At 38.0% G+C, this 25,007-nt stretch overlaps 1 protein-coding gene across 10 annotated transcripts; it reads right to left on the minus strand.

The window, feature by feature from the left end:
- Positions 1 to 1,585: 1,585 nt before the first annotated feature.
- On the minus strand, positions 1,586 to 23,393 carry SYCP1 (synaptonemal complex protein 1). Of its 10 annotated transcripts, none has more exons than XR_015281520.1 (28): positions 23,206 to 23,346; positions 22,012 to 22,087; positions 21,782 to 21,828; positions 20,076 to 20,240; positions 19,605 to 19,672; positions 19,364 to 19,437; positions 17,984 to 18,042; positions 17,532 to 17,601; positions 16,841 to 16,914; positions 16,359 to 16,467; positions 15,807 to 15,901; positions 15,495 to 15,679; positions 14,984 to 15,051; positions 13,846 to 13,907; positions 12,478 to 12,581; positions 11,873 to 11,990; positions 11,566 to 11,636; positions 10,805 to 10,886; positions 9,896 to 9,958; positions 9,158 to 9,220; positions 8,344 to 8,460; positions 7,642 to 7,752; positions 6,889 to 6,981; positions 4,475 to 4,549; positions 4,156 to 4,215; positions 2,797 to 2,966; positions 2,438 to 2,596; positions 1,586 to 2,352 (listed from the first exon to the last, which is right to left on the minus strand). XR_015281520.1 is itself a non-coding variant. In XM_086871761.1 (28 exons), the coding sequence occupies exons 1-28, from the start codon at positions 23,281 to 23,283 to the stop codon at positions 2,209 to 2,211; spliced, it is 2,565 nt and encodes an 854-aa protein (XP_086727887.1). In that variant the 5' UTR covers positions 23,284 to 23,393; the 3' UTR covers positions 1,586 to 2,208. The 10 variants fall into 10 exon arrangements, 9 of the variants coding, with proteins under 9 accessions (XP_086727887.1, XP_086727889.1, XP_086727888.1 ...); XM_086871761.1 differs by having other exon boundaries at positions 2,438 to 2,524; positions 2,820 to 2,966; positions 23,206 to 23,393; XM_086871763.1 differs by having other exon boundaries at positions 2,438 to 2,524; positions 2,820 to 2,966; positions 15,495 to 15,622; positions 23,206 to 23,321.
- Between the last annotated feature and the right edge of the window lie 1,614 nt (positions 23,394 to 25,007).

A 25,007-nucleotide genomic window follows, 5' to 3' on the forward strand; every position in this document is an offset into this window, starting at 1 on the left:
GAGAACAAGGGAGGCTTAGGAGAGAGGGGAGAACAAGAGAGAAGGAAGAGGGAACACAAAGGAGTTAAGAGAATGGGGAGAATGAGAGAGAGTGGGGAGAACACAAGAGAGTGAAGTTCCTGTTACAATCCAATATATCCTTTTCTATAGCGAATATTCTAATTCCAGTAACCAATCACTACTAGACACACCCACTAAAGAATTTACATATAGCCTATAGGAACTACTACATTACCATACAGTGTTACATTTCAAACTCTAAAAGCTTTACAAATTCTTCTCTTGCTGCTTGACCTTTGGATTCTCTATCTGCAGAAGGACATTGTTTCATCATCAGGGATTCTCCTTGAGCTGGCTAGGCTGTTGTTCCTCGGATAGCACTCAGTATCCCATGACTCAAAGCCAGCTCTTATTTCTATTTCGATTCTAGGCGTCATATTTTCATTTTTTATTTTTGCTAAACAATCATATTCATAAGGTTTCCCTGTTTAATCCTCCCCAACATAGACAGATGACCTTGACTTGACCCCAGACCATGTGGAAGAAGAATCAGATTGGGAAGCAGGGGGGAGGAGTAGGAAGGGGGGATGCTGGAAGTGATGGCATTTGTGTTCCCAAGTCACTATTGCCTGGGATGGAGCCCTGCTCACCTGGGGAGGGATGAACAGCCACCTGCCTGAGGAAAGCAGGGAATGAATTCCTGGTTTGGCTTCCTTGCACAAATTTTCCTTCCCCCATCGACCTGACTGTGTCTGAGCCCAGGAGTTTGGTCTCTTTCACTCTCTGGATTCTCCCCCATCGAATGCTGCTGTGTGAGGGACAAGTGCCAGAGAAGAGAGACAGGGAGAGATGTAGCTGTGGACTGTTGCCACAGCAACAAGTGCGGGGAACTCCAGCCCATGTATAGAATCAGGCACAGAAACAGGCAGATATGACTTTACACCCTTCCCTGCTGTTTGCATTTCCTGCAAGCTTTCTGGAGTGTTGCTGGCAATATTTTTATAATTTTTCAGGTGATTTGCACACCACCTCACAGGACACACTCATGGTCTCAGGAGAATTATGTGATATACCGTGGATTCATGTCCCTAGAAAATACCAAGGCTCTAACTGATTAGTCACTGAGTCTAGAAGTGAGCAGTACAGACTTCCATTTTTCACTTTCAAGTGCTCATGGGGAAAGCGCAGTATATTCTTCCAGGTCTTTGCACAATATTTGTTAGTTACATACAATAACAAATCTTATTTACATCACTGCTCAACAGCTCAACATAAAGAACACAAACTACTGGCTTGTCCATAAGACTACACAAAAAGAATGCATCAGGTATGTTTTGCTTCCCACTTCAGATGAATCTGGGATTTTTAATTTTTCATTATCTTTCAAGACATAGTTCTCTTGTCATCTCTAAGCTCTGAAGTAGAGTTTGTCATTGTTGAAATCAAGATTAATCAAGGATTAATAAAGAAATAGATGTTCTAATCTATGCTTACACTTTTGTGGCAGAAGCTGCTGTCCCTAGAAAGGCTGACTGGTAATTTCTGTCTGTTCAAATATTTAAAGCAACAACATTTAGTCCCACAATTTGTATTTCAGATAAACAATTTAATGGCATCTTAACATTGTTTTCACAATTTTATAACATGTGTATTTTATTTCTTATGTAGCTGAAATATTTTTAAATACAAGTGATTCTATTAAAACTTCAGTTTTAGAAGTTTCAAAACTGTTTTAACGTACAATCTAGAACAGTCTAAACAGACAGGTCTAAAAGCCATTAAAAGGCAGGAAAAAACAAGAGGATTTCAGGTAAAAGTGTATACATTTAAAAGCTACATTTCTTTCACTAAGTATTATGTGTTAACAAAAACAGAGTAAACTTAAAAGAACAGAAGTTCTTTAAAACCAAAATTTCTAATGCCAGAAACAGCTTTGAAACAACTTTCTACGTAGTTATATTTCTTTCAAAATTTAAAATTGGCTAATTTGTGTCCCAACATTTAACAGCAGAAGGGAGGAAAGGTGGAAAATACTCTGCAGGGGGATGTATTTATAGATCTATAAAGTTTATATGTGTAAAGGAAATGAACATAGAATTCAACGCACTGAGCATGACAGAAAAATGCAACAAAGTACTAACTCTGAGAGATTAACACCCCTATGGTGGCACCCATAAGCAATGCCCAGGCACTGGGTATTTCTGCATTTTAAGTAAATAACTTTGCAGCTTCTTTCATTTTTCTTTTCCTGTCCATTTTGGAAACCGCAGTCCAGTCCGCCTGGCGCGTTCTCCTCATTGTTTTGAATCTCAGTGAAGAGCCTGGAGATTTCACATTGGATGAAGTTGGTGTCTAGGAAGGAAAATAAAGCCATCCATTATTTTGTGTAAACAATCTGATTAACTGTTTGGTTTAATCATATGAAAGGCTAACATACCTTTTTTGGTGCTGTGGAATGTAATTGTGAAGCTTGTGGATAATCTTTGTACAATTTTTTAAACATTTCTTCTTCCGAGACTATGCTCTAATAAATTAAAAAGTTACTTAGTCACACTGTATTAAAAAATACTTTTTCTTTCCCCCTGTGGATATTAAACTATATAAAAAAAAAGTTAAGATGTCATTATGAGGCATAACAGTTCAATGAAAAGAATGTAAATTATGTACATACAACTACAATTCCAGAAAGAACCAATTAAGTAAAAAATATACATAAATATTGGCTTGAATGTGGAAGCCTAAACTCTTTATTTTCGTTCTTGGACACAGCAGTGAGCACAAAGAACTGCCCAGTACATTATTTGTTCTCTGACTCTTACCAGGAGGTCAGTGTACTCAGAGCTGTCTGACTGACTATCCAACTGGAGAAACACTTTTTGCTTTTTCCTTGTGCTCTCCTCTGAAGGTAGGTTTGTGCTTCTTCCACTTTGCAGTTTATCTACTGGAGGAGTCTTTACAATGTATGTCTGGAAAAGATTTTTTTTTATATTTTTACATTATATTTTATGGGATAAGTATAAACCTAAACTCATGACTCAGGTTACAGTCTGAGTGTCCAAGATGACACCTGAGAGATGTGGTGGAACTATTATCTTTCCATCCAAACATGAAGCAAAGACCCAAACAAAGTGGGGTGGGGTGGAAATATCCTTTTTTGGTTGCCAAATGAGGAGAATGAACAGGAAGCTGTGGAAGAACTGAGTTTCATGGCATACTAAGTTCTTCATGCTTCTCTGTAGAAATTCAGATTATTCTGAACTGTAACCACTGCACATGGACTATATCAAACATCTAAGAAAATGGAAATGAACAAAACTGCAGGAAGAGGCTTTCGGGGAAAGATTGATGGTGATATCAACATTGGTGTTATTTAAAATAGTCTTTTCACTAGAAATTAATCTGAGAACATTGCAATGGTCCAGTGCAGTCCCTTTTTTGAAAGATAACATCAAAATGGGAGTGGATTTTATTGTTCCAATATGAAAACCACAAGCAAACTCTTGACAAGGAAGAAGAGTAAGTTTTGCACTCAGAAATACTTTGATACTTTGACAATTTTTACAGCCATATAAGTTTTTTTTCTCTTCCATAGAGAAAAAAATGCCTTTTCAAATGGATACTTTTGAACAATTGTTTAAGTAAAGCAATTCTAGAGACATAAAGCAACAACTGAGCAAGAAAAATTACATATTGGGAACCCTTCCACAAACTGCTGTCTACTATCTCCATGGAATGGTATCACCCTTTAAAATCCCTGCTTATCCCAGGAAGAAAATAAATAAGTATCTACAGAGAATTAAGAAATACAGGCAGAAAAATGCAACAAGAAAAATTCAGTTTTAGGAGTTACAAAACTTCAATGTTGAACTGCCCAAGGGGCTTCCTGCAGGTACCACAGGAGACACTTTTTTCTTTTCCACCATGTTGACTTCCACAGGAATATAATTTGGAGACTTTCTATTTTTTACATTAATAGATTCACTGTCTGGACCTAAACAAGGTTTAGGAGTCCCAGGAACATAAGTTTAAAAGGTTTTAAGTTAAAAGCATTCCAATGTCTTTTGTTGAATGCAAATAAATTATCATGGCACTTCAGTTGATTCTACACATATACACACTACCAAATTCTAAAACCAATTAAAAAGTTAAAGTTACCTTGTGTTTCTTTTCACTTTCAGAAATCATCTTTTGAGAGTGCTCTTTTACAAGAGTCTCCTAAAAAAGAATTATGTGATAGGCAGTAAATATTTATTTCAATTCAATTGTTATAAATCTTCTTGGTGTAATTCCAGAACAGAGTCTACAATCATCGATGGTTACAAAGTTTACACAAATAAATGACCAGATTTAGTACAACTGCAGCATTCAAAATCATGTTTTTTCTATTCAGTTTCATTTCTTATACAACTTCTCCCAGAGCACAAGGCCAAGCCACACCTCTCACCCACACTGCTCAGTTAGTAAAAAACTCCACCTTCTCTTCAACTTCTGCTTTCAGTTCTTCCTTAAGGGATGACAGTTCACTTTTCAAACATGACAGCTCATTTTCCTAAAAACAATTAAATAAATGATATGGTTAACTATGCACAACCCAGAAAAAATAAAAGTCCAAAATGAAACAGTAATTAATAGGGATACTCATTACATAAAAAAGATAATTCTATTTGTTTTTCAACTCTATACCTGAACCTTTGCTTGTTTAAAAAATCCTGAAGTACTATAAGAAAAGGTAATTGATCAGAAGTGTTCAAGGTAAGACTTAAAACACTTGGGAGAAGAATGGTGAGAGAGTAGAATCTAACTATTTAAAACAAAAGTTTCATATTCAAACTGTGAAGCCAGAAAATGACACACAATCTGGAAGAGCAGACACAAACTGCTACTCCAATTTATTCTTAGAAACATTTGGAGTTTTTAGTGCCCAGAATAAGATCTGTAAGAAAATAAAAGCAAATAAATTAGTGGGCTGAATCAATCCCACTAAAGCAGACAGTTAACCCTTCCCCAAGTACTCAATAGGAAGAAGTAAAATATGGCATTTATAATTTTATTACTCTTCAAGGGACGTTGGTTTAACACATCTTGGCTCTCAGTGGGGGTGGAGGAAGCCACAGAAGTGGCTTCTGAGAGAGAAACCTGTTCAAAGCTTCTACTGTGCCCAGCAGAGCCAACTTCTGAAGGCTCTGATCATGGACATGTTGCTGGCCTAATTAAAAAAGTCGGTAATGCCTCTGTGATATATTAAGGGAAGAAAAAAACTGCTCACACCTTTTCTTCTTCTTCTGAGAGGTGGAGAGGCGCCACAGCCGGGACCCTCTTGGCACCATGAGTGGCCACCAGGGCCACGCAGCCGAGGCCCCATGGCCAGAACCACGTGCCTGGGGCCGTGTGGCTGCCACCATCTCGGCACAGCTCCTCATGCACTTTGCCTGCTCAGACGCTTTTAGCCAGCCGTGCTGCATGCAGAAGGACAGAAGCTGTGGAAGCAGCTTCTCCTTCTCGGTGCCTTGCGTGAAGAGAGGGCTGAACATGAGATGGTGCCTCAGTGGCCGTGGTGGGCACCACGTGGCTGACAGTGGGGGGCATGACGAGCAACACCCCCAATACAGAGCCCAGGTGAGATCAACTTTTCAGCACTGCAAAACCCTACAAGAACTTTCCAATTGATAGAACTTGAGAACAAACGAACCTCCAAACAATTTTCTCCAAATCAGAGAGAAGGAAAAAGTGAAGACATGTGAAAAGAACAACATGGCAACACTAAAGTCAGTGAGGGGAAGGAAGGAAAAGAAGTGCTCCAAACGTCAGAGCTGAGATTTTTCTGCAAGCTGTAGTGAGGACTATACTACAACAAACTGTTTCTCTGTAATTTATGAAGCGCATGGGGAAATGCAGAGATCCATCACAGCCCGTGAGAAAAGTTGCTCATGCTGGAGGAAGTGGATGCTAAAAAGCTGTCATCTAGTGGGAAATTCAAACAAAGAGAGAAGCTGGAGAATCCATTTCCAAACTAGAACAGCTCCTCATTAAAAGACTGCAGCCCCTAAACCAATGACCCTTGCAAAACAGTTGTGCGAAGACTTTGCCTTTGGGAGGGACTCACGTGGCAGCAGGTCGGGTGGGACAGCTATTTGTCAAAATTAAAATCACACTGAAAAGGTTCACAGAACTGGCTCTGGTGGGAAAGATCCCATGGCAGAGCAAGAAACTCCCTAAACAAACTGAAAAAATATTTTTAGAAGTGACAAACTGATTAAAGATCACATGTTTAGTCTCTGTACTGTCAGTGGAAAAGAAGAAGGGATTAGGAAAAAAAAGTGTTCTAGAGGTTTATGTCACTAAAGGACACGAAATGATTCACACGGACTCAGCTCAATGGTATGACAGGAAAAGCAGTAACTTTATTTTCTGACTCCAGTATTTATAGATTCTTGACAATGACCAGGGATTGGGTAACTAAATTATGACCTTCCCAATCACACTGGTCATGTGAAACGTCCATCAAAGATGTTTCTTAGAAGGAATGTGTAAATATTTATGTTTACAGTTACTTTCCTGGGAAAGTAACTAAAACTATGAAAACAAGATCAGAAAGCTTAGTTTTCAGGGCAACAGGTTTATTTTAATTCTAATTACCCACTTCTAATTCTATTTATATTTTCTTGATACTATTTAAAATTGAACCTGTTTTACCCTTAAAGTGTTTTTCTCCTAATCCTTAGCTCATAAGCCCTTCCATTTTTCTTTCCCCTCCTCTGCTCAACTATAGCACAGAAAAATGAGTGAATGTTTTTTTCATGCATGCCTGGCTCTTAGCCAGTGTAAAACCACGAGACAAGGACATCAGCCCCTTCACTGAATTATTTAACATTGGAAAGTACTCCTTACCAGTGCTCTTTCTGATGATAACTGCTTTTGCAGTTTTATTTTATATACTTTTAACTCTGCATCTTTTTCTTCAATCACTTTATCATATTCGTTCTGTGTTAAAAAAATCAAACCAACATCAAACTCAAAACATGACTAAATTTTACAATTACAGATCTATCCAGTCTTAAAACATCAATCATTTTTTCAAACCAGGCTCTTCAGAAGATTCAGAAAGAACCATGAACAAACACTGATGCTTCTGCAGAGACTGTAAAACAGAAAATGCTCGATACAGTATTATTTTGTGGACTGGCAGAGAGTGCTGTATTTCTGTGCAGCAATATGTGTTCAGCACCTATGAGCCAGCTGTGCTATTTTTATTAATGACACCTGCTAAAGATATGGTAAAAGAGGGCAACAGAAAGGTAACCTAAAATATGTCAAGCTAAACTGCTGACAGTCACTAAGTAATCGCCCCGGAATAAGAGGCCAAAGTGATACTGAAAAATACTGCATTCAGATGGTATCAAAGGAAGCCTGAATTTAAAATAAAAAAAAAAGCAATTAAAAATCCAAGAAGTTTAGATAAGTGGAGTTTATCTGCCCATAGGCATGTTTTCAAAAATCTTCAAATTAATTTGATTTTACATGATGAAAACTCAAGTATGTATTCAGCTTCCTTTTCCCAGATTCAGGCTTTTTTCTGATTTTGAAAGGTTATTAACGTGGTATCACAAAATACAAATCAGGGCAATCAGTAAAATCTCTCACCTTGTGCTTTTCCATAAGTGCCACCATTTCAGTTATCTTATGCTGACATCTGATATCAGTTTCTCTTTGTATCATTGTTGTTTCATCATAAAGCAACCTCAACTTTTCTACCTGTTAGTAATAAATTACATTTCATTCATAAATGTAACAATATATTTTTTTTTAAATCTTAGTTTAATTTATCTTCCCCCTGTGGGTGCCAAGTATGTAATCCCACCTGGACTTCATTTGCTTTTAAGATCTTTTTCAAATCTGACATCTTTTATGCAGATTGTTAAAATGGGCAGGATTAAAGGTACATCCACAGCAGGCAAATTCACTTCTAACCACAAGGCCATTTCAAGCTCTCTGCCCTAACATTTCCTAGAATTACCATCAACAAATGTGTGGGGGAAAAAATATTAATATGGGAGAAGTTATAATCTAATTTAGCTATGCTGACTTTATACCAAGGGTAGAATTTCTTTGAACTGTATCTTGAAAGAAGTAATTTTTAACTGGGTTTTTATTTTCAAAGATATATTCAAGTACTTTAACTTAAGCACCTAATGTACTAAAGCTTTGCTCATGGGCATACAAAAGAAGTTCCATTTATGTTGATAAGACTGAACTGTAAGAGTAAGGACTCTGGCCAATAAAGCTTCATAAAAACATTTTAAATTAAAAAAAAAACAAATTGCAGAAAAAATTAACACCTCTCACCTCTTCATGAAGTTTATTTTCATTCATTTTTCTTGTTTCTATGTCTTTTTGATAGGTGTCAACTGCTTCCTTATGTTCTTTGTTCATATTTTCCATCTCTAACTGCAATTTATTCACCTTTTGAGAATGCAGAATTGCTGCTGTTATTTGTTTAGGAATTAATATGTTAATGCTTTTTTTTTCCTCTTATTCTTGAGCAGAAACACACTGTTACTTTTCAGGTATATGATTAAAGTGTTTCCTATTTAAAAGTTCAGCTTTTTTTTATAAAGAATTGAACTTTGGCTTGAAGTCAGTTAGAAAATACTCAAAGAAACCATGGCAACAGCATTTTGCAGATTACAGTTTTTCCTTTTAAGTTTCTCATGTGGATATCCTCACAAAAGTCCACTTCTTTCAAGTGCAGTACCCAAAGCTGGACACAATATTCCCATCGGAGGGATTGTGACTGCAGAACGCATTTAAAGAACAGCCTAAAGTGAGTAATACATGTATATCTTTTAAATGCTTTTCTGTCACAATGGGGTTACTGAACCCTGTTCAGTCTACTATCAACAAAAGAAAAAAAAAAGAAAGGAACTGATTACAAACATAATTAATTGTGATGTGAAGTCCATCTCTTTTAAATGTCCAATAGTCAGTGCCCAATGACTAAAAATGGAAGCATCTTCTAAAAACTATGAACTCATTCCCACAAAATCTGTATCCCAGATCTATAAATCAGTTCAGAATGTATTTAACAAGTATTACCATTAGTTACACTGGGGCTTAAAAGCACTCACCTCATCTTCTACGTGATGTTATTTAAACCTACCTTCCCTTCATATATACTGTTTTTCTTGCTTTCTGCAGTAATTCTCTTTTTTAGCACCTTATTCTGTTGAAATAAAAACCAAGGACTGTATCTTAATAAGTTAATAGAATTATGTAATGGTTTAACTGCATCAGGAATGTCAGAATCTTCAAAATTCCAGCTTTCATCAAGCAAATAACTTTCCATTGTGCAGTTCAGGTTCCACAACAATTCTCCAAACAAAAGAATGCTCAAATAATTACTGTGATAATACTGTTTCTTCATGACCTTAAGAAAGAGCTCCTTCTGAGCAACAACAGGGAAAACAAATGAGGTGCAAAATGGGAATTAAAACTAAGGTGCTGCTGACAGAAAGTGTGAAGATGTCATGACAAAATATACAAATTATTTTTACAGTGAAGTTACTACAATTTGTGCTAGTGCAGAATTCTCTTCTACTACTGGTAACTGAGATAGTCCTGATGACCAGTAAATAAATAATACTATGTACTAAATGAAAAAAGTACAGGTTTATTCAAGATATTATTTTTGTAATTGTTCTTTTCAAATTAAAGCTAATTTAACAAATCAAGTGATTCCAAAGATGACTCCTTAATTTGCTCAGAGTTAGGATAAGAAAGAAAAATGTTTAAATTACATAGGTGTATCTAAAGATACCACAGCAGACAAAAACTGCTGAAAAGTCACCCCAAAATACCATGTGTTTATGTATTTGTAACTTTTAAAATCTCTACACACCTCCTGCTGCAACTCTTCAATGTGTTTGGTTTTATTTTCCACCTGTTTCTTTAAACTATTCATCTGAAAGAGATATTTCAAATATTAATTAGTAAGTTCTAAAAATGACTCCATGTTAGCAATTCCTGTCAGCATTCTCAAACATGCACTTGCACCAGTTTGGTTTATTCCAACAGGATTGAAACACAAGCTGACATGTTAGGATGATCTGAGTTTTAGCCATAAAGTACTACAAGATGTTAATTAATAGCAATGACCCAGTGTTTATAGGGTTAAGAAAGAAGAAAAAAAACCCAGCCTCTTCACAATTTTAAAAATACACTTGTATGAAGTTCCATACAATCCATGAAAAAATGAATTTTCCCAATTATTTTCTAGAATCTGCAACTGCTTTTCTTTTATTGAAATTCCATTTTCAATACCCTTAACCTGAAATTAAAATTGTAAATCTTTGACTTTTACAATAGAATTTTGAAATCCATTCTAATGCTAAAAACCTCAGGTTGCTTTGAAACTATAGAAAGAAAGTGAAAATATTTGAATCTATTTAAGCTAAAACTCACATTACATATAAAAAGCTAATCCAGAGCCCATCCATCAGTCAGTGGGTATATGAAAAAACAGAAAAGCAGGTTCTCTGTTTGCCTGAAATCAAGCAAATCTTTAATATCAAACTTCCAAGCAAAGAGTAAACATCCCAGTGATTTTGCTTGTCTTTTAAAATAATAGGGCTCAGCATGTGGACACACAATGTCACAACTGGCAGCAGCTGTGAAAGAAGAAATCCTCTGGCAGAGATCACATCCCCCAGGCAGAGCTTTGCAGAAAAAAATCCCAACACACATTTTATATTTAGATTATGTCCTACAGGTTATGTAACATATTTTCATGACACATGACGTGACGTACGTTTTCTTCTCTTTCATCCAGTTTACTTTTAACCTCTTCACCTGTCTTTGCCATTTTCTCCTTCAAAGACTCCAGTTCACTTCTAAGGGCCAAATTAACAAGCATTGGTAAATATCTACTTATTACCTTTAACTTCTCTTTAGTTTAATAGTATAGTATACTTGTAATAGTACATCATAATTAATAATAATGCTGTATTTTATTTTCTAAAAAGAGCTGCTAATGTTGATGGGAACTTCATAAGCTGCTCAGTGAAATGAAGCAACATGGCTAGTAAGTCAATATGTGAACAGTCTATACATTTTTTATGTAGGAAAAGATGTTCCACCTAACCTAAGGAAAATACATCCTAACCTGGAATATTTTAATGCAGCTATGAAACATGGGAGGTTGCCTGTCTATTGAACAGATGGTACAGAGACTTCTGCAGAGAGTAACACCTATCCAGTTTTGCCTTATCACATTTAATCCATAACCTTGAACTTCCATTTTTATTTCCTTCCCACCTAAGATGTCTAACACAAAACAGAACAGCTCTTTCATGTAATACAAAACTATGGCAAACATTGTTCCTGCAGCAACAGGTACTTATAATCTGAGAAAATTTCTACCTGGCCAACAGCAACACTGAATAGTTTCTGTTTAGCTATATATTCTAGAAAAACATTAATCAAAAAAATCCCAGAAAGCAGCATATGAACACAACTATTTCAGTCTACTTCCTTTAACAACATCAGAAATTAATATTTGTTTTTACTTGCCTTAGCTGGCTATTTGCCTCTTCTAGGTTTTCAACTAACTGCTTTGTATTTTCTTCTTTTTTCTTACTATCCTAAATAAAGACCCGTGTCAGCAAAGAAAGAAAATTCAAAGTGACTTCTTAACAAATTCAAACACATCCAAAGCACACTGACCTGCCTTATTCACAAATGTAAATACACTTCCTTTCCAATTCAAACACAAAAAATAGTCCAGGTACTCTACAGAACCATGTCATGTTGCAGCTTATCATCTGATTTGTAAAATTGAGTACTGTCCTTTAAAGAAAGCTGGAAGTTTACAACTTGCCTCTTGTTTTTCTTGCAGCCTCTTGAGTTCTGCAGCCACACCATTTTTCTCTTGTGCTATTTGTTCTTTCTCTAGTGAAAGCTTATTGAGATACACTGTTAGTTGTTCATTCTTCAACCTAGTTTAAAACAAATGGCCAAGAGGAATAAGAACATGCATTTTGAAATCTCCTTTTAAATTAAATATACCCATTATCAAGTGTTACTCCATGCTGAAAAACGTCCAGGCCTTTATCTACAAATATAAGCTTTGCAGCAAAGTCACAGTGATATAAAAAGCTGACACAAGAAGGAAAGAAAACTAGAGCCAACTTTTATATAAATACAATCTTAGTGAAGATGATGTAGTTTAAAGCAGGATTAACTATGAATTCAGAAACCTTCTCTTCTTGTTAACTAAGTCAAACAGATACGGAACCATGTATTCCATAGAATACATACAAATAGACAAAATCTAATTTACAAATACAAGTGTATAATTAATGTCATACTAATTAGTTCAAAACTTCCTTTTGAAAACAATCATAGTACGTTTCACTGTGTATTAAAGTAACATCTATATAACACCAAAAAAAATTAAATACTATATTTTCAAAATGGTCATACTCCTCTTGTTCAAGATCTGTTTTCAGAGTCAAAAGCTGGTTTAAATAATCTTGTTCCTTTTCAGCTGTACTAGTCAGCTGTACTTTCAAATCATGGATTTCTTTCTGCAAAAGGAAAAGGAAAAGTTTTGAGTATACATGTGTAAACTACAACTCATGGAGGTTATCAGACATGAGCTAACAGCACAAGGCTTTCAGAAGAACCAAACAACATCCATGTCATGGATTATCCAGACTGTATCTTCACATATCTCTGGTGGGATATGGAAGTGGTGTGAGAGAGTGAACTCTGACACCAGTGCTGTAAATGTCCCCTGCTGTAATTAGTTTAATTACCTAGTCTGCAAAACTACTAAAATTAGATTCCTTGGACATAATTGTAAATAAAGACATTTACTTCAGACTTCATAAGCTTTTACATGCATCTAAGTAAAAATCAGAGAATTCCAGTTCTATAAGATAGAACAGAAAGGCAATCAGCAGGGCTGTGTCTTCATCCTTAGTACAGCCACTCTAAGAGTGTAAGAGGCTACAGGAGGACAGAGGATCTCCTGCTGTCACTGTTATGAGCAGAGCAGTTCAGCGTGGGACATTGCTCTGTGTGCTATTTCTTATGTACTAGTGTACACGTTATGATGTGTTACTTCACTATTTATAAAAGCATGTTACTATTGCCCTATTTCAGGCCTCTCTGATTTGAAGAGCATTTTCATTTCTCTCTCCAAATTTTTCTCTCTGCAAATTTTCTACAGTAGCCTCAAGATCCTTCTTCAGTACAAGTCCTCCAACCTGCCCATTTTAGAAAATTAGTGAAACTTAGAACACTCAATGCACAAATTATAACAACAAGCAGACATGGTAAAATGCACACCTGATTTCACACTAACTTAACTTGATATGGTTCCTTGTTAGACTTGTTAATATAAAATCATAATGAAAATAAACCTCTATTAAGAGTGTACTTCATATAGCTTAAGACTTCTGTGACAGAAAATGGGCCTATGTCACAGTACAGTAGGGTTCAAAGAGGCCAGAGCCAATTACCTTCCTATAAGTAAGCAAAAAATTGGAAAACTTTATATGCAGAGGGAGTGGCATTTGAATGAGCATGAACGAAGAAGGAAATAACCAAAAACCTTGACAATGAAAACCAAAACATGGGAGACAAGAAAAACCAAAACACAAGAGACGAGAAAAACAGTGGCAATAAAGTTCTTCAAAGAAAACACTGAAATTGTGTGTGAGAAAGTTTAGTAGAAATGTTAAAGTTGACTAGATGGTGTTCATTTATGGCATTTAAGATACTTACAAAGCAAGAGGAATTTCAATTAAGAGCAAATGCTATAAGATTAATAAAATGAACATTTACCAGAGTTTCTGACAGCTCTTCAAGTTGCACTTCTTTGTCACATTTTACTTTAGTCATCTCCTCTACAACACATGTAATGTAAAATTAATGGAACAGAAATAATTTTTCATATTTGGCAGGCAGTATAAAACATTAACCCTTTTCCAATACCCAGTTCTGAAAACTTTCTGGATTAAGTTCAGAAGCTGTAAAGCTAATTTATGACTTAATCTAAATGTAGACTTGAAAAAATGATAAAGAAAGACATTAGCAAATCTATATCTGAAGAGATAAAATTCAGAGCCAATTATGTTTTCCACAGTTATGGCTTCAAACAAACCATGGACTGTAAGACCAGAGTATTCTCCAAGTATTGATGCATCTGCATTGTTCCAGAAAAAAAATCTGAACTGCTAAAGGTGTCACACGGATATGCTGAAAAAGGAAACCAGTTGTTACTAACTTCCAAATGTTTTCTATGTGCAAATTCACAATACTGGTATTTTTTGCAAGTACTCAACACCAAGGTCACGTTTGGTGTGGAATTCTCACAGGTCTCATCCTGCCTCGATCTAAACAAGTATTAGCAGTTCACTTTTGAACACTTCTCTATAGATGCCCTCAGTGTAGATAAAAACATCCAACCACATTTCTCATCTGTCAGATGAAACCCAGGGCCATGTGCTGCACAGCAGGAAAACAGTCCTGAAGGCAGATCTCTTACTCTGGGGGCTAGGGAGCACATCCCTAGAAACCACATGATATCAAAGCAGTATTTAAAGATAACCCCTGCCAGCACCACTGCACATCCAGCCAAGTACAGAAACGTTAATGGGAGGGTTTTATCTCTGCTACAAGCCACAGAAGTCACTCCTGGCACCTGCAGTGCTACTAGTCTTAGCTGGAAACCAAAATTACTTCCATGAGAATTCATGCATGGATGGTCTTACTACTGGGGTTCTGCACAGCACTGCCCTTTGGCTGTTCCAGTACCAATGACCACCAAAGAAAATGGAGTCAGATGAGTAAAAAGAAATTTAGGCATTCCTGACAGGTACAGGTACTGTAAAATCATTTCTCCAAGTACTAGAAACAGTCCATTTCCAGAAAACATTTTTATTACTGCATAGCTCATTTTATGCCTTTCTACAAGCCTTACCCAGCTCAGCAGACTTATTTTGGAGCTCCAAGGTAAGCAGCTTTGACTTGTCTTCATATTCCTTTAATCTAAGAAAACAGTAATTTAAATTTAAAAATCCCAAATGTATAGTACAAAACACTGCATTTGAAACTTAAAGGACAATAAGACAGTCTTACCACAAGCACTTTAACAACATTTACCTTTCAACAGGCAGATGATATATCAGCCTGCAACACATATCAAATTTTTACTTTTACAATTTCAGAATAGTAGATATTAAAAGTAAACAAATATATACATACAGAAATCTGTATTTCTTAAAGACAGAATTATAAAAGTCAAAGGGGGAAAAAAATTACTTTTTATAGACCAGTATCAACCATCACAAATAAAAAAAAACAACATTAAATTCTCTGATTTAGACCACTGTGTCAAAAAAACCTCCAAGTCTCAGCTTCATTTTTAACTGCTCTTTGTCATAGACTGCAACCTGTAAGATGACTCTCCAAATTTAAACTCTTTAATTTACCTATTTTGCTCCTTTTGCAGTAAGCTTTTCAAATTGGCAGTAGAAGTCTCAAACTCCTCTGTCAGGGCTGCAAGCAAAGCTTCCATTTTTTTACATTCTTCCTCCTGTGCTTCCTTTTCTCCAGTGACCTGAATTAATGCTTTCACTGTAGTCTGACATTCTGTTTCTAAGTTCTTTTGAGTAACCTTCAAAACATGATATAATCTCTAAACAGGTTTTGCAACAAACAGCTACAGCTGTTTCATATCCATAATTATTTATGCAAATGCTCATCTAGTCTATTTACACTGTAAAACTATAAGCAAGGTGTACCTCTGCTTTTTGCAGTGAAATTTTAGCCTCTTCCAGCTCTGCCCTCAAATGTTCTTGACTGGCCTGGGATTCCTTTAACATTTCTTCTTCATGTACTAAGCAAAAATGATGCATGTTTATACTTTTACAAATAGGATACTTACTAAAAAATGCTGCTAAAAATGGAAAAGTACATACATTTATAGAATTTAACAAATACCAATGGTATTGACATCATATACTAGAAATACTTTGAATATAGATGGCTTAAAAATATTGAAAATCAAGTTCTGAAAAGTAAGTTTCCTCAGTGGCATCTACCTGACTATGAATCTGCAAAAGTGAAGCAACATATTTTCCCCCTGCAATTTTCAAAAGCTCTCACAGCTTGACTTGCCTAAAAACTACCCTGCCATTCCTGAATCCACATGAGCAGCTTCTGCTCCAAACAAAAATAAGGCCTTCAAGGACCCAAAATTCTGCTGCTGACCAGCAACAGAATAAAACTATCATGACCCTGCTTCCTATGCTTCTATAACAATTACATTTAAACACAGCAGACAGAACTCTTACATTTTGCTTCTATTAAGTCAGCAATCTTATTTTGTGACGCCTTCAGCTGAGCCTTGATGTCTTCTATTACACCATCTTTTTCATCTCTCTGTATGGTAAGAGTTGAAATCTAAAAAAATTAAGGAAATATCATAATGAAGTCTGGAGAAGGGACAGATACTCATTTTCATTTGTACCCCAGCTATGATAAGCAGACATACTGCTGTCATTCAAGTTAGATAAGATTGCTGATCTTAGTCAAATATTGATCAAGTCACATTATTAGTCTAAACAAAAAGATTTTCCAGATCAAAATCAAATCATGAATTCCAGTAGATTAAAGGTACTGAAACATCACTAAACTTAGCAGAATCTGAATTAAATGCAGCTTCAGCTATTATTTTTGTCTTTTTTAAGAGTACTCAGAAACAATTATTGGGTCTTGCATTGCCCCTTTAGTCACAAATAAAGCTGCACATATTAGATGGTAAAACTGAGCAAACCTGCTTTTCCTTCTGACTGACTTCCAGTTTGCATTCCTTTTCAAACTTGTCCACCTTTTCTGCTTCTTCTTTTACTTTTGAGATACAGTAATATCCATAGTTAACATTCTAGCTGAAATATACTCCAAATTCAATATAACTTGCAGTTTAAGATTGCTTGTAATTGTACGGCGGTACAATTTGTTTCCCAAGAAAAATTGTTGAGGCAATGTTTGATTTCATAATAAAAATATCTTATTTTGCCAGCTTTTCACAGAATTAGTCCTCTACTCCATGTTTGTTACAAGAAACTAACAGAAAAGAGCATGTGAAAATGAAACACGAACATAGTAGCCTATACATAGCATATAGCTAAAGTTTCTGTAGCCATACATTAGTGCATTATCATTTAAATAAACTAGTTGCATGAAATAAGTATTGATCTCTAGTCTGTACTTCACAGACAAAACTTGGACTTTGAGTGAATGTTTGAATAATAAAGTTCCAAATTTGGCCCAGTGGAACAGCAACAGAAGGGGCCAGGCAGTGAATACTGGCAGCATGAATAAAAGAGGGTCCTGGTGTCTCAGTGTGACCTGCTCACCATCCAAGCACTTCACGTCTGTCTGCTCTGACCCTGCATGTGTTACAAAAGCTATCAAATAGAAAATTGTTGAGCCAGCAGCATAAACACAATAAACAGAATTCTCACATTTGATGCTCATTTCCAATCTGTCCTTCTCGGCTTGCATATGAAGCTCTTCAAACGCCACTGTCATTCTCTAAAAACAAAATTTAATATTTGAAGTTCAATATTGGAAAACTCTGGAAGTTCTCCAGAGGCTGCTGCCATCCTCAGCCATTCCAAGAAATCACCAGGTAGGCGAAACAGAGTCCAAAAAAGAAGACAAGACATTCTGGCAGTCACCCAGCACTAAGCACAGATCACACAGATCACATGGATCTACATCCCACACGCTGCTGCATTTTCTCCATTGAATGTGCTTTATATAATACAAAAATGATTCTTGAGAAGGGACCGAAAACCTGACTTTCTGCATCACACATGACATGATATGCACACATGATGGAAACAAATAGTATCTCAACATAAACATGTAACTCACATAACTCACATCCTTTTTATCAAGCTGTGTCACTTACTTCGATGTCGCTATGAAGTTCCTCATACAATTGTCTTGTTTCACTTTTTTCCTGTTCATCTGTCAAAGCAAGAACATTCAGGAAGGTTTTTCTTTTGAAAAAGAATGCAAGCTGTCCAAATCATTATGCTTAATCAGCCTAATGAATTAAAAAAGGAATTATCAGCTCCTTTCTTATTAAATAAGTCATTATAAAACATGGTGCCAAAAGTTATAGAATCTAGGGAAAACATGTATTTCATTGAAACATTAAGCAAACTCAGCTTTTAAATTTCCTTCCCAATATAATTTTTTCCGTGAAAAGTGTAATTCTGGATCAATTTACGTAACCATATTAATTATTATAGTATTAATGTTGTTGAGTAATAATGTATCAAAACTGTTAGTATTGGATAAACTGTAATGTAAGGTTTAACACTGAATTTCTTCCTATCAGCAGATACCTATGACCACAGAACTATCACTATAAAATTGCAACAACACTCCATGTCCATATTTTCCTTCTTTCCTTTCACTTTTGTAATTGATACTATTTTTCCCTAAGAAAACAATTAAGGACAGGACAGTATGAACACACCTATCAAAAAAGTACATCTATACACAAGTGTTTCTAGAATTAAGGCTAAAAAGAAATAGACACTTCCTAAGTATCCGGGATCAAGTCAGTAAAATTTTAATGACTACAATAACAATTCTAAATTGCATATAAAGTCATTCCCAATCAAGAACACGTTTTAAAACCTCAAGAATTAAACTTCATTAAGTTACCCAACTGTCTTGGCTTGTTCAGCTTTGCAAGAAGAATTCTACTTACTCATTATACCTTGGTGTTAAGACCTTTTTTCCCCACAAATGTGCGAATGGCTTCAAACAGGAAATTCCAGCTCTGGAAATTTATTAATGAGTGCTGGGAATTTGGAGTAGATTTGACTAACTAAAAACAGGCATGAAGTGCCACTTCATACATCTTAATATATTCACAGTGTCTGGATGGGATTGAAAACCTTCAGTGGGCTGACCAGACTTGAGGAGACCTGCATGGCTCTGGAGTACCTGTCAGTGGTTAATCAGGGGTGTTGACACTGCCTCAAACCTGTATCAGTGTTTAGGCACCCAAATAGCTCCCAGGCTTGCAACCTTTCAGCAAACAATGACACTGGCTTCAAAAGCCCTCTGGATTTAGCATTACAAACCATACCTCTGTTAAACCTATGGCTTCACTCCTAATTTTGTGATTTACTTTGAATTCACTTCTCATTTTAAGACTCGACCTCAACTGGAGAACGTATCTGAACAGCACGAGAACTTTTTTCTGTTTGTGAATTTAGAGCAAGCTAGAAGTACACTGACTCTCATAAATTAAAAATAAAAAAGCATTTACATTTGCTGGTCTTCTCTGTCAAGTGAGAGTAGGTTTCCTTGAGCAGATTACACAGATGCCTCGAAGCAGCGGCTCTAAAGGAGGGAAAAATAGCATATGCTTTCATAGGAGTGCACAGTACTTTATGCACCTAAGGAGTAACAATGTAAATGACCTTTACAATTTAACAGCTATATGAAACTGACCATATGAAAACTAATTATTTTCACCACAAAAATATGTATTTGGTTGTATTACTTACTCTTTCAAGAGATCTTTATTTTCACAAATCTCATCTTCCAGTTTCAAACGGAGTTTTTCATTTTCAAACTAATTTCATAGAGAACAAATGCAAAAAGACACTGTTATTGAAAAATACATTAGAAATACACTTTGACTTCTCAAATCCCATACGAAAAAGTAATTTTGGGCAGAAAAAAATACAGTAGACAGTAGACTGAAGTCTGTTTTATCTGGTATTACATCCCGAGTCATCTTTTGCATGAAAGTCATAATAATTAATGAACAATAATTTACCAGCAACTGAGGCACTTAAGGGTATATTCTTCATACAAACACACACAGGACAGGTGCACACACCTTCTCAAAATAATCATTTTCTCAAGGCACAAACCAAACTGCAACATTCTTTTATATTTAATTGCATCAATAATATTGTCATACTAAATCAGGAAGCACTTCATCTTTTCAATGTATACTATACAATACTGGCCTGAAGTTCTTGAATGGCTTTATTCTGTGCTTCAATAATCTTTCTATTTTCTTGGAGTTTTCTTTCTTTCTGGTTTAGTTCTGATTCCACAGTCAGTTTCCACTGCTTGATCTTCTCAGCCTCTTTGTAGAGTTTTGAGAACATTTCATTCATTGTTTCTGTATTCTATTAAAACAGGTTCCACAATTTACTCTCAAATACTATCTAATAGTGTTGTAGATAACATATTTATCTCTTAGAAATGTCACAAGAGTAGTATTTTTCCACAGGTGGTGATATAAGCATATATGGGATCAGGAGCCAAAGTTTAAATCTTTGTGCATCCACTATGTATGTATCAAAAGGCATTACAGAGCACATAGGATAAACAAATACAATGAAATATCCCAAACTGCCTTCAGACATCACCAAATAGATGGTCTTAAAGGCATGGATAACTGCAGTCCACCAAAATCAATAAAAGCTTTGCTAGAATTATCAGCAAAGCCAAAATTCCTTCTAGTAGGTTCTGTAAAAACAGCTTCAGGGACTTTGCCCAAGAGCAGCAGTGATACTGCCATTAATGTAAGCACGCAGCAGGAAGTAAAACCACGCACCCTTGTGCTCTTAGAACACTTTGAAAGCATTGTACAGGCAGTGCTGGGCCAGTGGTCAAGGCAGGTAAGAGTAACACACGAGCCCACAGGGCAGTTTGGTTTACGTATGACGTCCCTAACACCATCCTTGTCTTGGCTGCATCACAATATCTTTACAGTCCTGATGGTGCTTTAATAGCTGCTAGGATTAAAAGAAGTCTAATCAGCAGGGATATGAAAATCAGCAGGAGGAGCGGAAGAAATGTGTTTTATTTTGTGGTAGCATGTTGCTGTTGGACACGAAATGATTCACACAGACACAGCTCAATGTGTGATAGGAAAAAGAGAGCAATTTATTCTGTGGTTTCAGTATTTATAGATTCCTGACAACAACCAGGGATTGGATGGTTAGGTTACCACCTTCCCAACCACACTGGTCCTGAGAAATGTCCATCAAAAGACATTTCTTTAATAGCATGTATAAACATCTATGTTTATAGTTACTTTCCTGGAAAAGTGGCTAGAAACTATGAAAACGAGATCAGAAGGTTGAATTCTCAGGGCGACTGTAGCAAACAGTGTTTTGCAGCTGCAGTACAGAAGCTATTGTGAAAAAATGAGCTTTACTGAATTGTGCTAAAGCAGAAATATGCTGGTAAAGAAGCTGTGAAAAGAATCCAGTGCTTGAGGAAAACACTAAATTCATTGTTTTACAGATAAAATAAAGCCAGACAAGGCAATTGGCACTATCTACTTCCATTTTCCAAAGAATACTCTGATTTCAGTCCTTCTGCCCCTCAATGGAATAGTCAGAACCAGTTCCACCAGGATACTTAAGTGTTTAAATCTTACTCTAAAGACTTAACAGGCACTTAAAGAAAATGAAAAAAACAATAACAAACAACATTGCAATCACCTTAATTTTTAAAGATTTGTCTGCAGGCATGTTCACTAAATCACAAATATCTCCTCTAAGTGATTCAGCTTTAAATACGAGACAGGAAACATTATCCCCTTCAGACTACCTCCTTTAGCACTGAAATATCTACTGAATAATGCTTCAGGCACTGTTTGGGAACAAATTCAAACAACCCAAATAAATTAGATATGCAGAGTTGATACTTAGCTGACCTCTTCATCTACTTCAGAGCAAAGTTTTACTTGCTGTGAAATTGTATCTGAAACATGAAGAGACATTGATCAATGTATTGCTAAAAGAAGTAACGGTGAAACTGTTAACAGTGTTAACAGATTTGAAACAGTGTTACAGGTATGAAACTGTAAGACTACTCATGAAAATTAAAACAGTAATATTAAAAAAAAAAAGTAAAGATTGTGCATGGCAAATATTTTAGTCTTACCTGAATCAGTGATTTCACCACCGTTCGACATATTGGATGGCAACTTAAAATCATCATCTGAGCATTTGTTAGAACCCTGCACAAATTTAAAAATTAGTTTCTTATGGGTAGATTTGTAAAGAAGGATTATAAATCTAGGGAAAAAAAAACTCTACAGATGATGTGAAAATAGAATTTTGCATTAATAAAGCAGCTGCCTACAACTTTCAAAGCCCAAGCTATTGGCAATGGCTTTGGAACTCGCTTGCTTCTTACTTCACAGTGGCTTATCAAATTGTTGGTCTTTTGCAATTTCCTTTATAGACTGTGGCCAAAAGGGAAGCTTTCAATGCAGGGAACTCAGCAGTTCCTGCCTGTCTGTGCACTCGTGCGTGGTAAAGAACTCAAGAAGCCAAATTACTTTTTTTGAAGACCAGTAGCTGGTATTTCTTTTTTGCTTTACTTCCAATGGCGGTTTTAAGCCATATCTGATTATGTTCCAGCATGAAAATACTCTTTACAAGGTTTTTAAGTGACAGAAGTTTGTCCTGTAAACAGCATAACTCATCTGCTGTCAGAATATCCCGTTTGAATCTCAACACATTTCTTAAGGAGCTTCGACATGAAAAAATAACCTAATTCCCATAACCCAGTGTGGGGACAGAACATTTTCACTGCACACTTGATCTGGTGAGAGCAAGACATCAACGCCACTGCTCACATCCTTGTGGGGCACTGCTCGCTTTCTGTGCTGAATTACCCGTATCAAATGCGGACTTATCATCGGTGAAGTAGTTACAACACAGAGCAGATTCTCGATAAGATGATTCCCTTCAGTTCAGATGGGAAATAACAGCAAAAGTCTTTGGAATTCGAACCCAAGGTGTTCCCCCGGCACCAGTCTAGGCATATGGACAGAAATTATTCCAGCGCAGGAGCCGTCCTGCCCGTGTGTGTGTGTGTGTGTGTGCGAGTGTGTGTGTGTGCGAGTGTGTGTGTGTGCGAGTGTGTGTGTGTGCGAGTGTGTGTGTGTGTGTGTGTGTGTGTGTGTGTGTGCGCGTGTGTGTGTGTTGCAGCTCGGGTCTCTGCCGGGGCACTCTCCGGGCACAGCTCTATCCCCGTGTCCCCGGGGAAGGGCCCCTACGCTTTCCACCCGCCCGCTCCTCAGCCACGGCCTCAGGGCAGCACAGCCGCCCTTAGCGGCCCCGCGCTCACCTGGCCTCTGCCAGCAGACACCTGCCCAGCGTTCAGGCGCTGCGGTATGAACAAGTGAAACCGGTTTTCCTTCTCCATGGCCCTGATAAAGGGGCGGGCAGGCGGGCCCCAGCGCCGGCGCCTCTCGGCGGCCGTGAGGGCGGGCGCGCCGGGCGGGAAGCTGAGGCGGCCCCTCAGCGCCGCTCGCGCCGGGCGGGAAGCTGAGGCGGCCCCTCAGCGCCGCTCGCGCCGGGCGGGAAGCTGAGGCGGCCCCTCAGCGCCGCTCGCGCCGGGCGGGAAGCTGAGGCGGCCCCTCAGCGCCGCTCGCGCCGGGCGGGAAGCTGAGGCGGCCCCTCAGCGCCGCTCGCGCCGGGCGGGAAGCTGAGGCGGCCCCTCAGCGCCGCTCGCGCCGGGCGGGAAGCTGAGGCGGCCCCTCAGCGCCGCTCGCGCCGGGCGGGAAGCTGAGGCGGCCCCTCAGCGCCGCTCGCGCCGGGCGGGAGCGCCGCCTAGCGGAGCTGCGCGGGTGCAGGGCGCTGTCCCGCCTCAGGCGCGGCCAGGCCGGACCGAGCGGCGGCCGAGAGGCGAGCGGGAGGCGCGGCTGCCTCGTCACCAAAATGTGGTGTGGTTTGGTGTGGACACCAAAGAGGTTTCGGGGCAGCCCGAGGGGCCGGGCGGGTTAGGGGTGTCGCCGTGGTCGCCGGCAGGGGCAAAGCGGGAGAGGTCTGGGTGGGAATGGGGGAGGGGGTCCCGCCTGTACAGGGAATAAATGGGGGAGCCCCGTTCTCCTGTGACTCCTCGTGCTGTAAATCGCTCCCCCAGAAGCGTCGGTGGATGGAATGTTGTGTGTCGGGCACCGGAACGTTGAGAGCTCTGGAAGGAGCCAAAGCAGCCAAAGTCAAAGCCCGGAGAGCTCAAGGGAGGACAAACCTTTTCAGTGCGGGCCGCGGTGAGTCTGTGGGTGCAATGCAGGGACAGGTCCTTGAGGCATCTCCTAAAGCTGGCACAGCCCCAGGCGATGGGATCTGTGAGGAGGGGGCTGTTGGGGGGCACTTGGGATTAGCTGTGCAGCCAGGGGGTTCGGGGTGCAGCTGGGGCGCTCAGGACTGTCCCGCAGAGAAGGATCCCTGGGCTTCAGGGCTCTGTGTGCCAGGGCAGGGACTCTGCTGCCTGCCAGGAGCTCAGCCAGACCGGGGAGCTGCTCACAGCACTGGGGGACAAGATCTGGGTGCTGATGCCTATAAAACTTAGATCAAAGTTACAAGGTGCTTATACAGCTTGAGTTATAAGATATCAATATAACCTAATACATCTAAATAACCTGATATCCATATAACCTAAATCATGACTTTATATATATATTTATATATACATATAAATCTGATACCTACATAACCTGAATCATAGCTTTTTATACCTATATAACCTGATACAAATAACTTTTTATACCTATATAACCTGATACAAATAACTTTTTATACGATGTAGTGGCTAGTATTGTAAGAGATGCTTTCAGGGTGCTGGATGGTCCGAAACACAGCAGAGACCTCTATAGTCCAGTGAGATGCTAGTAGTTTATTTCAGGGCGTGGGAGAGAGAGAGAACAATACAAAATACAAAATATTGTTCGGAGAGAACAATACAGAACGGGATAAAATATGAATACATGAGTTCAAGACTTAAGATTGCTAAGAAAGAGAATAACAGAACAGAAGTGAGAGAGCCGGGAAAAAAAAGAGGCCAAGCTCTTCTTTACAATTACTTATATACCCTATACCTTTGAATATTCTATTCCTTTACTAACCGATCTTCATAAGTATACTAAT

This window comes from Cyanistes caeruleus, chromosome 37 (genome assembly GCF_971803275.1).
Source record: "Cyanistes caeruleus chromosome 37, bCyaCae1.hap1.1, whole genome shotgun sequence".
Lineage (NCBI taxonomy): Eukaryota > Metazoa > Chordata > Aves > Passeriformes > Paridae > Cyanistes > Cyanistes caeruleus.

Bases quoted from the DNA above. Each gene is read 5' to 3' on its own strand.
- SYCP1 (XM_086871760.1), bottom strand. From the start codon at position 23,283: ATGGAGAAGGAAAACCGGTTTCACTTGTTCATACCGCAGCGCCTGAAC. The intron at 9,221-9,895 runs GTGTGTAGAGAT...TTATTTCAACAG, and splicing joins TTGAAGAGTTGCAGCAGGAG to AATAAGGTGCTAAAAAAGAG. The intron at 8,461-9,157 runs GTAGGTTTAAAT...CATTCTCAAAAG, and splicing joins ACAGTATATATGAAGGGAAG to GTGAATAAATTGCAGTTAGA.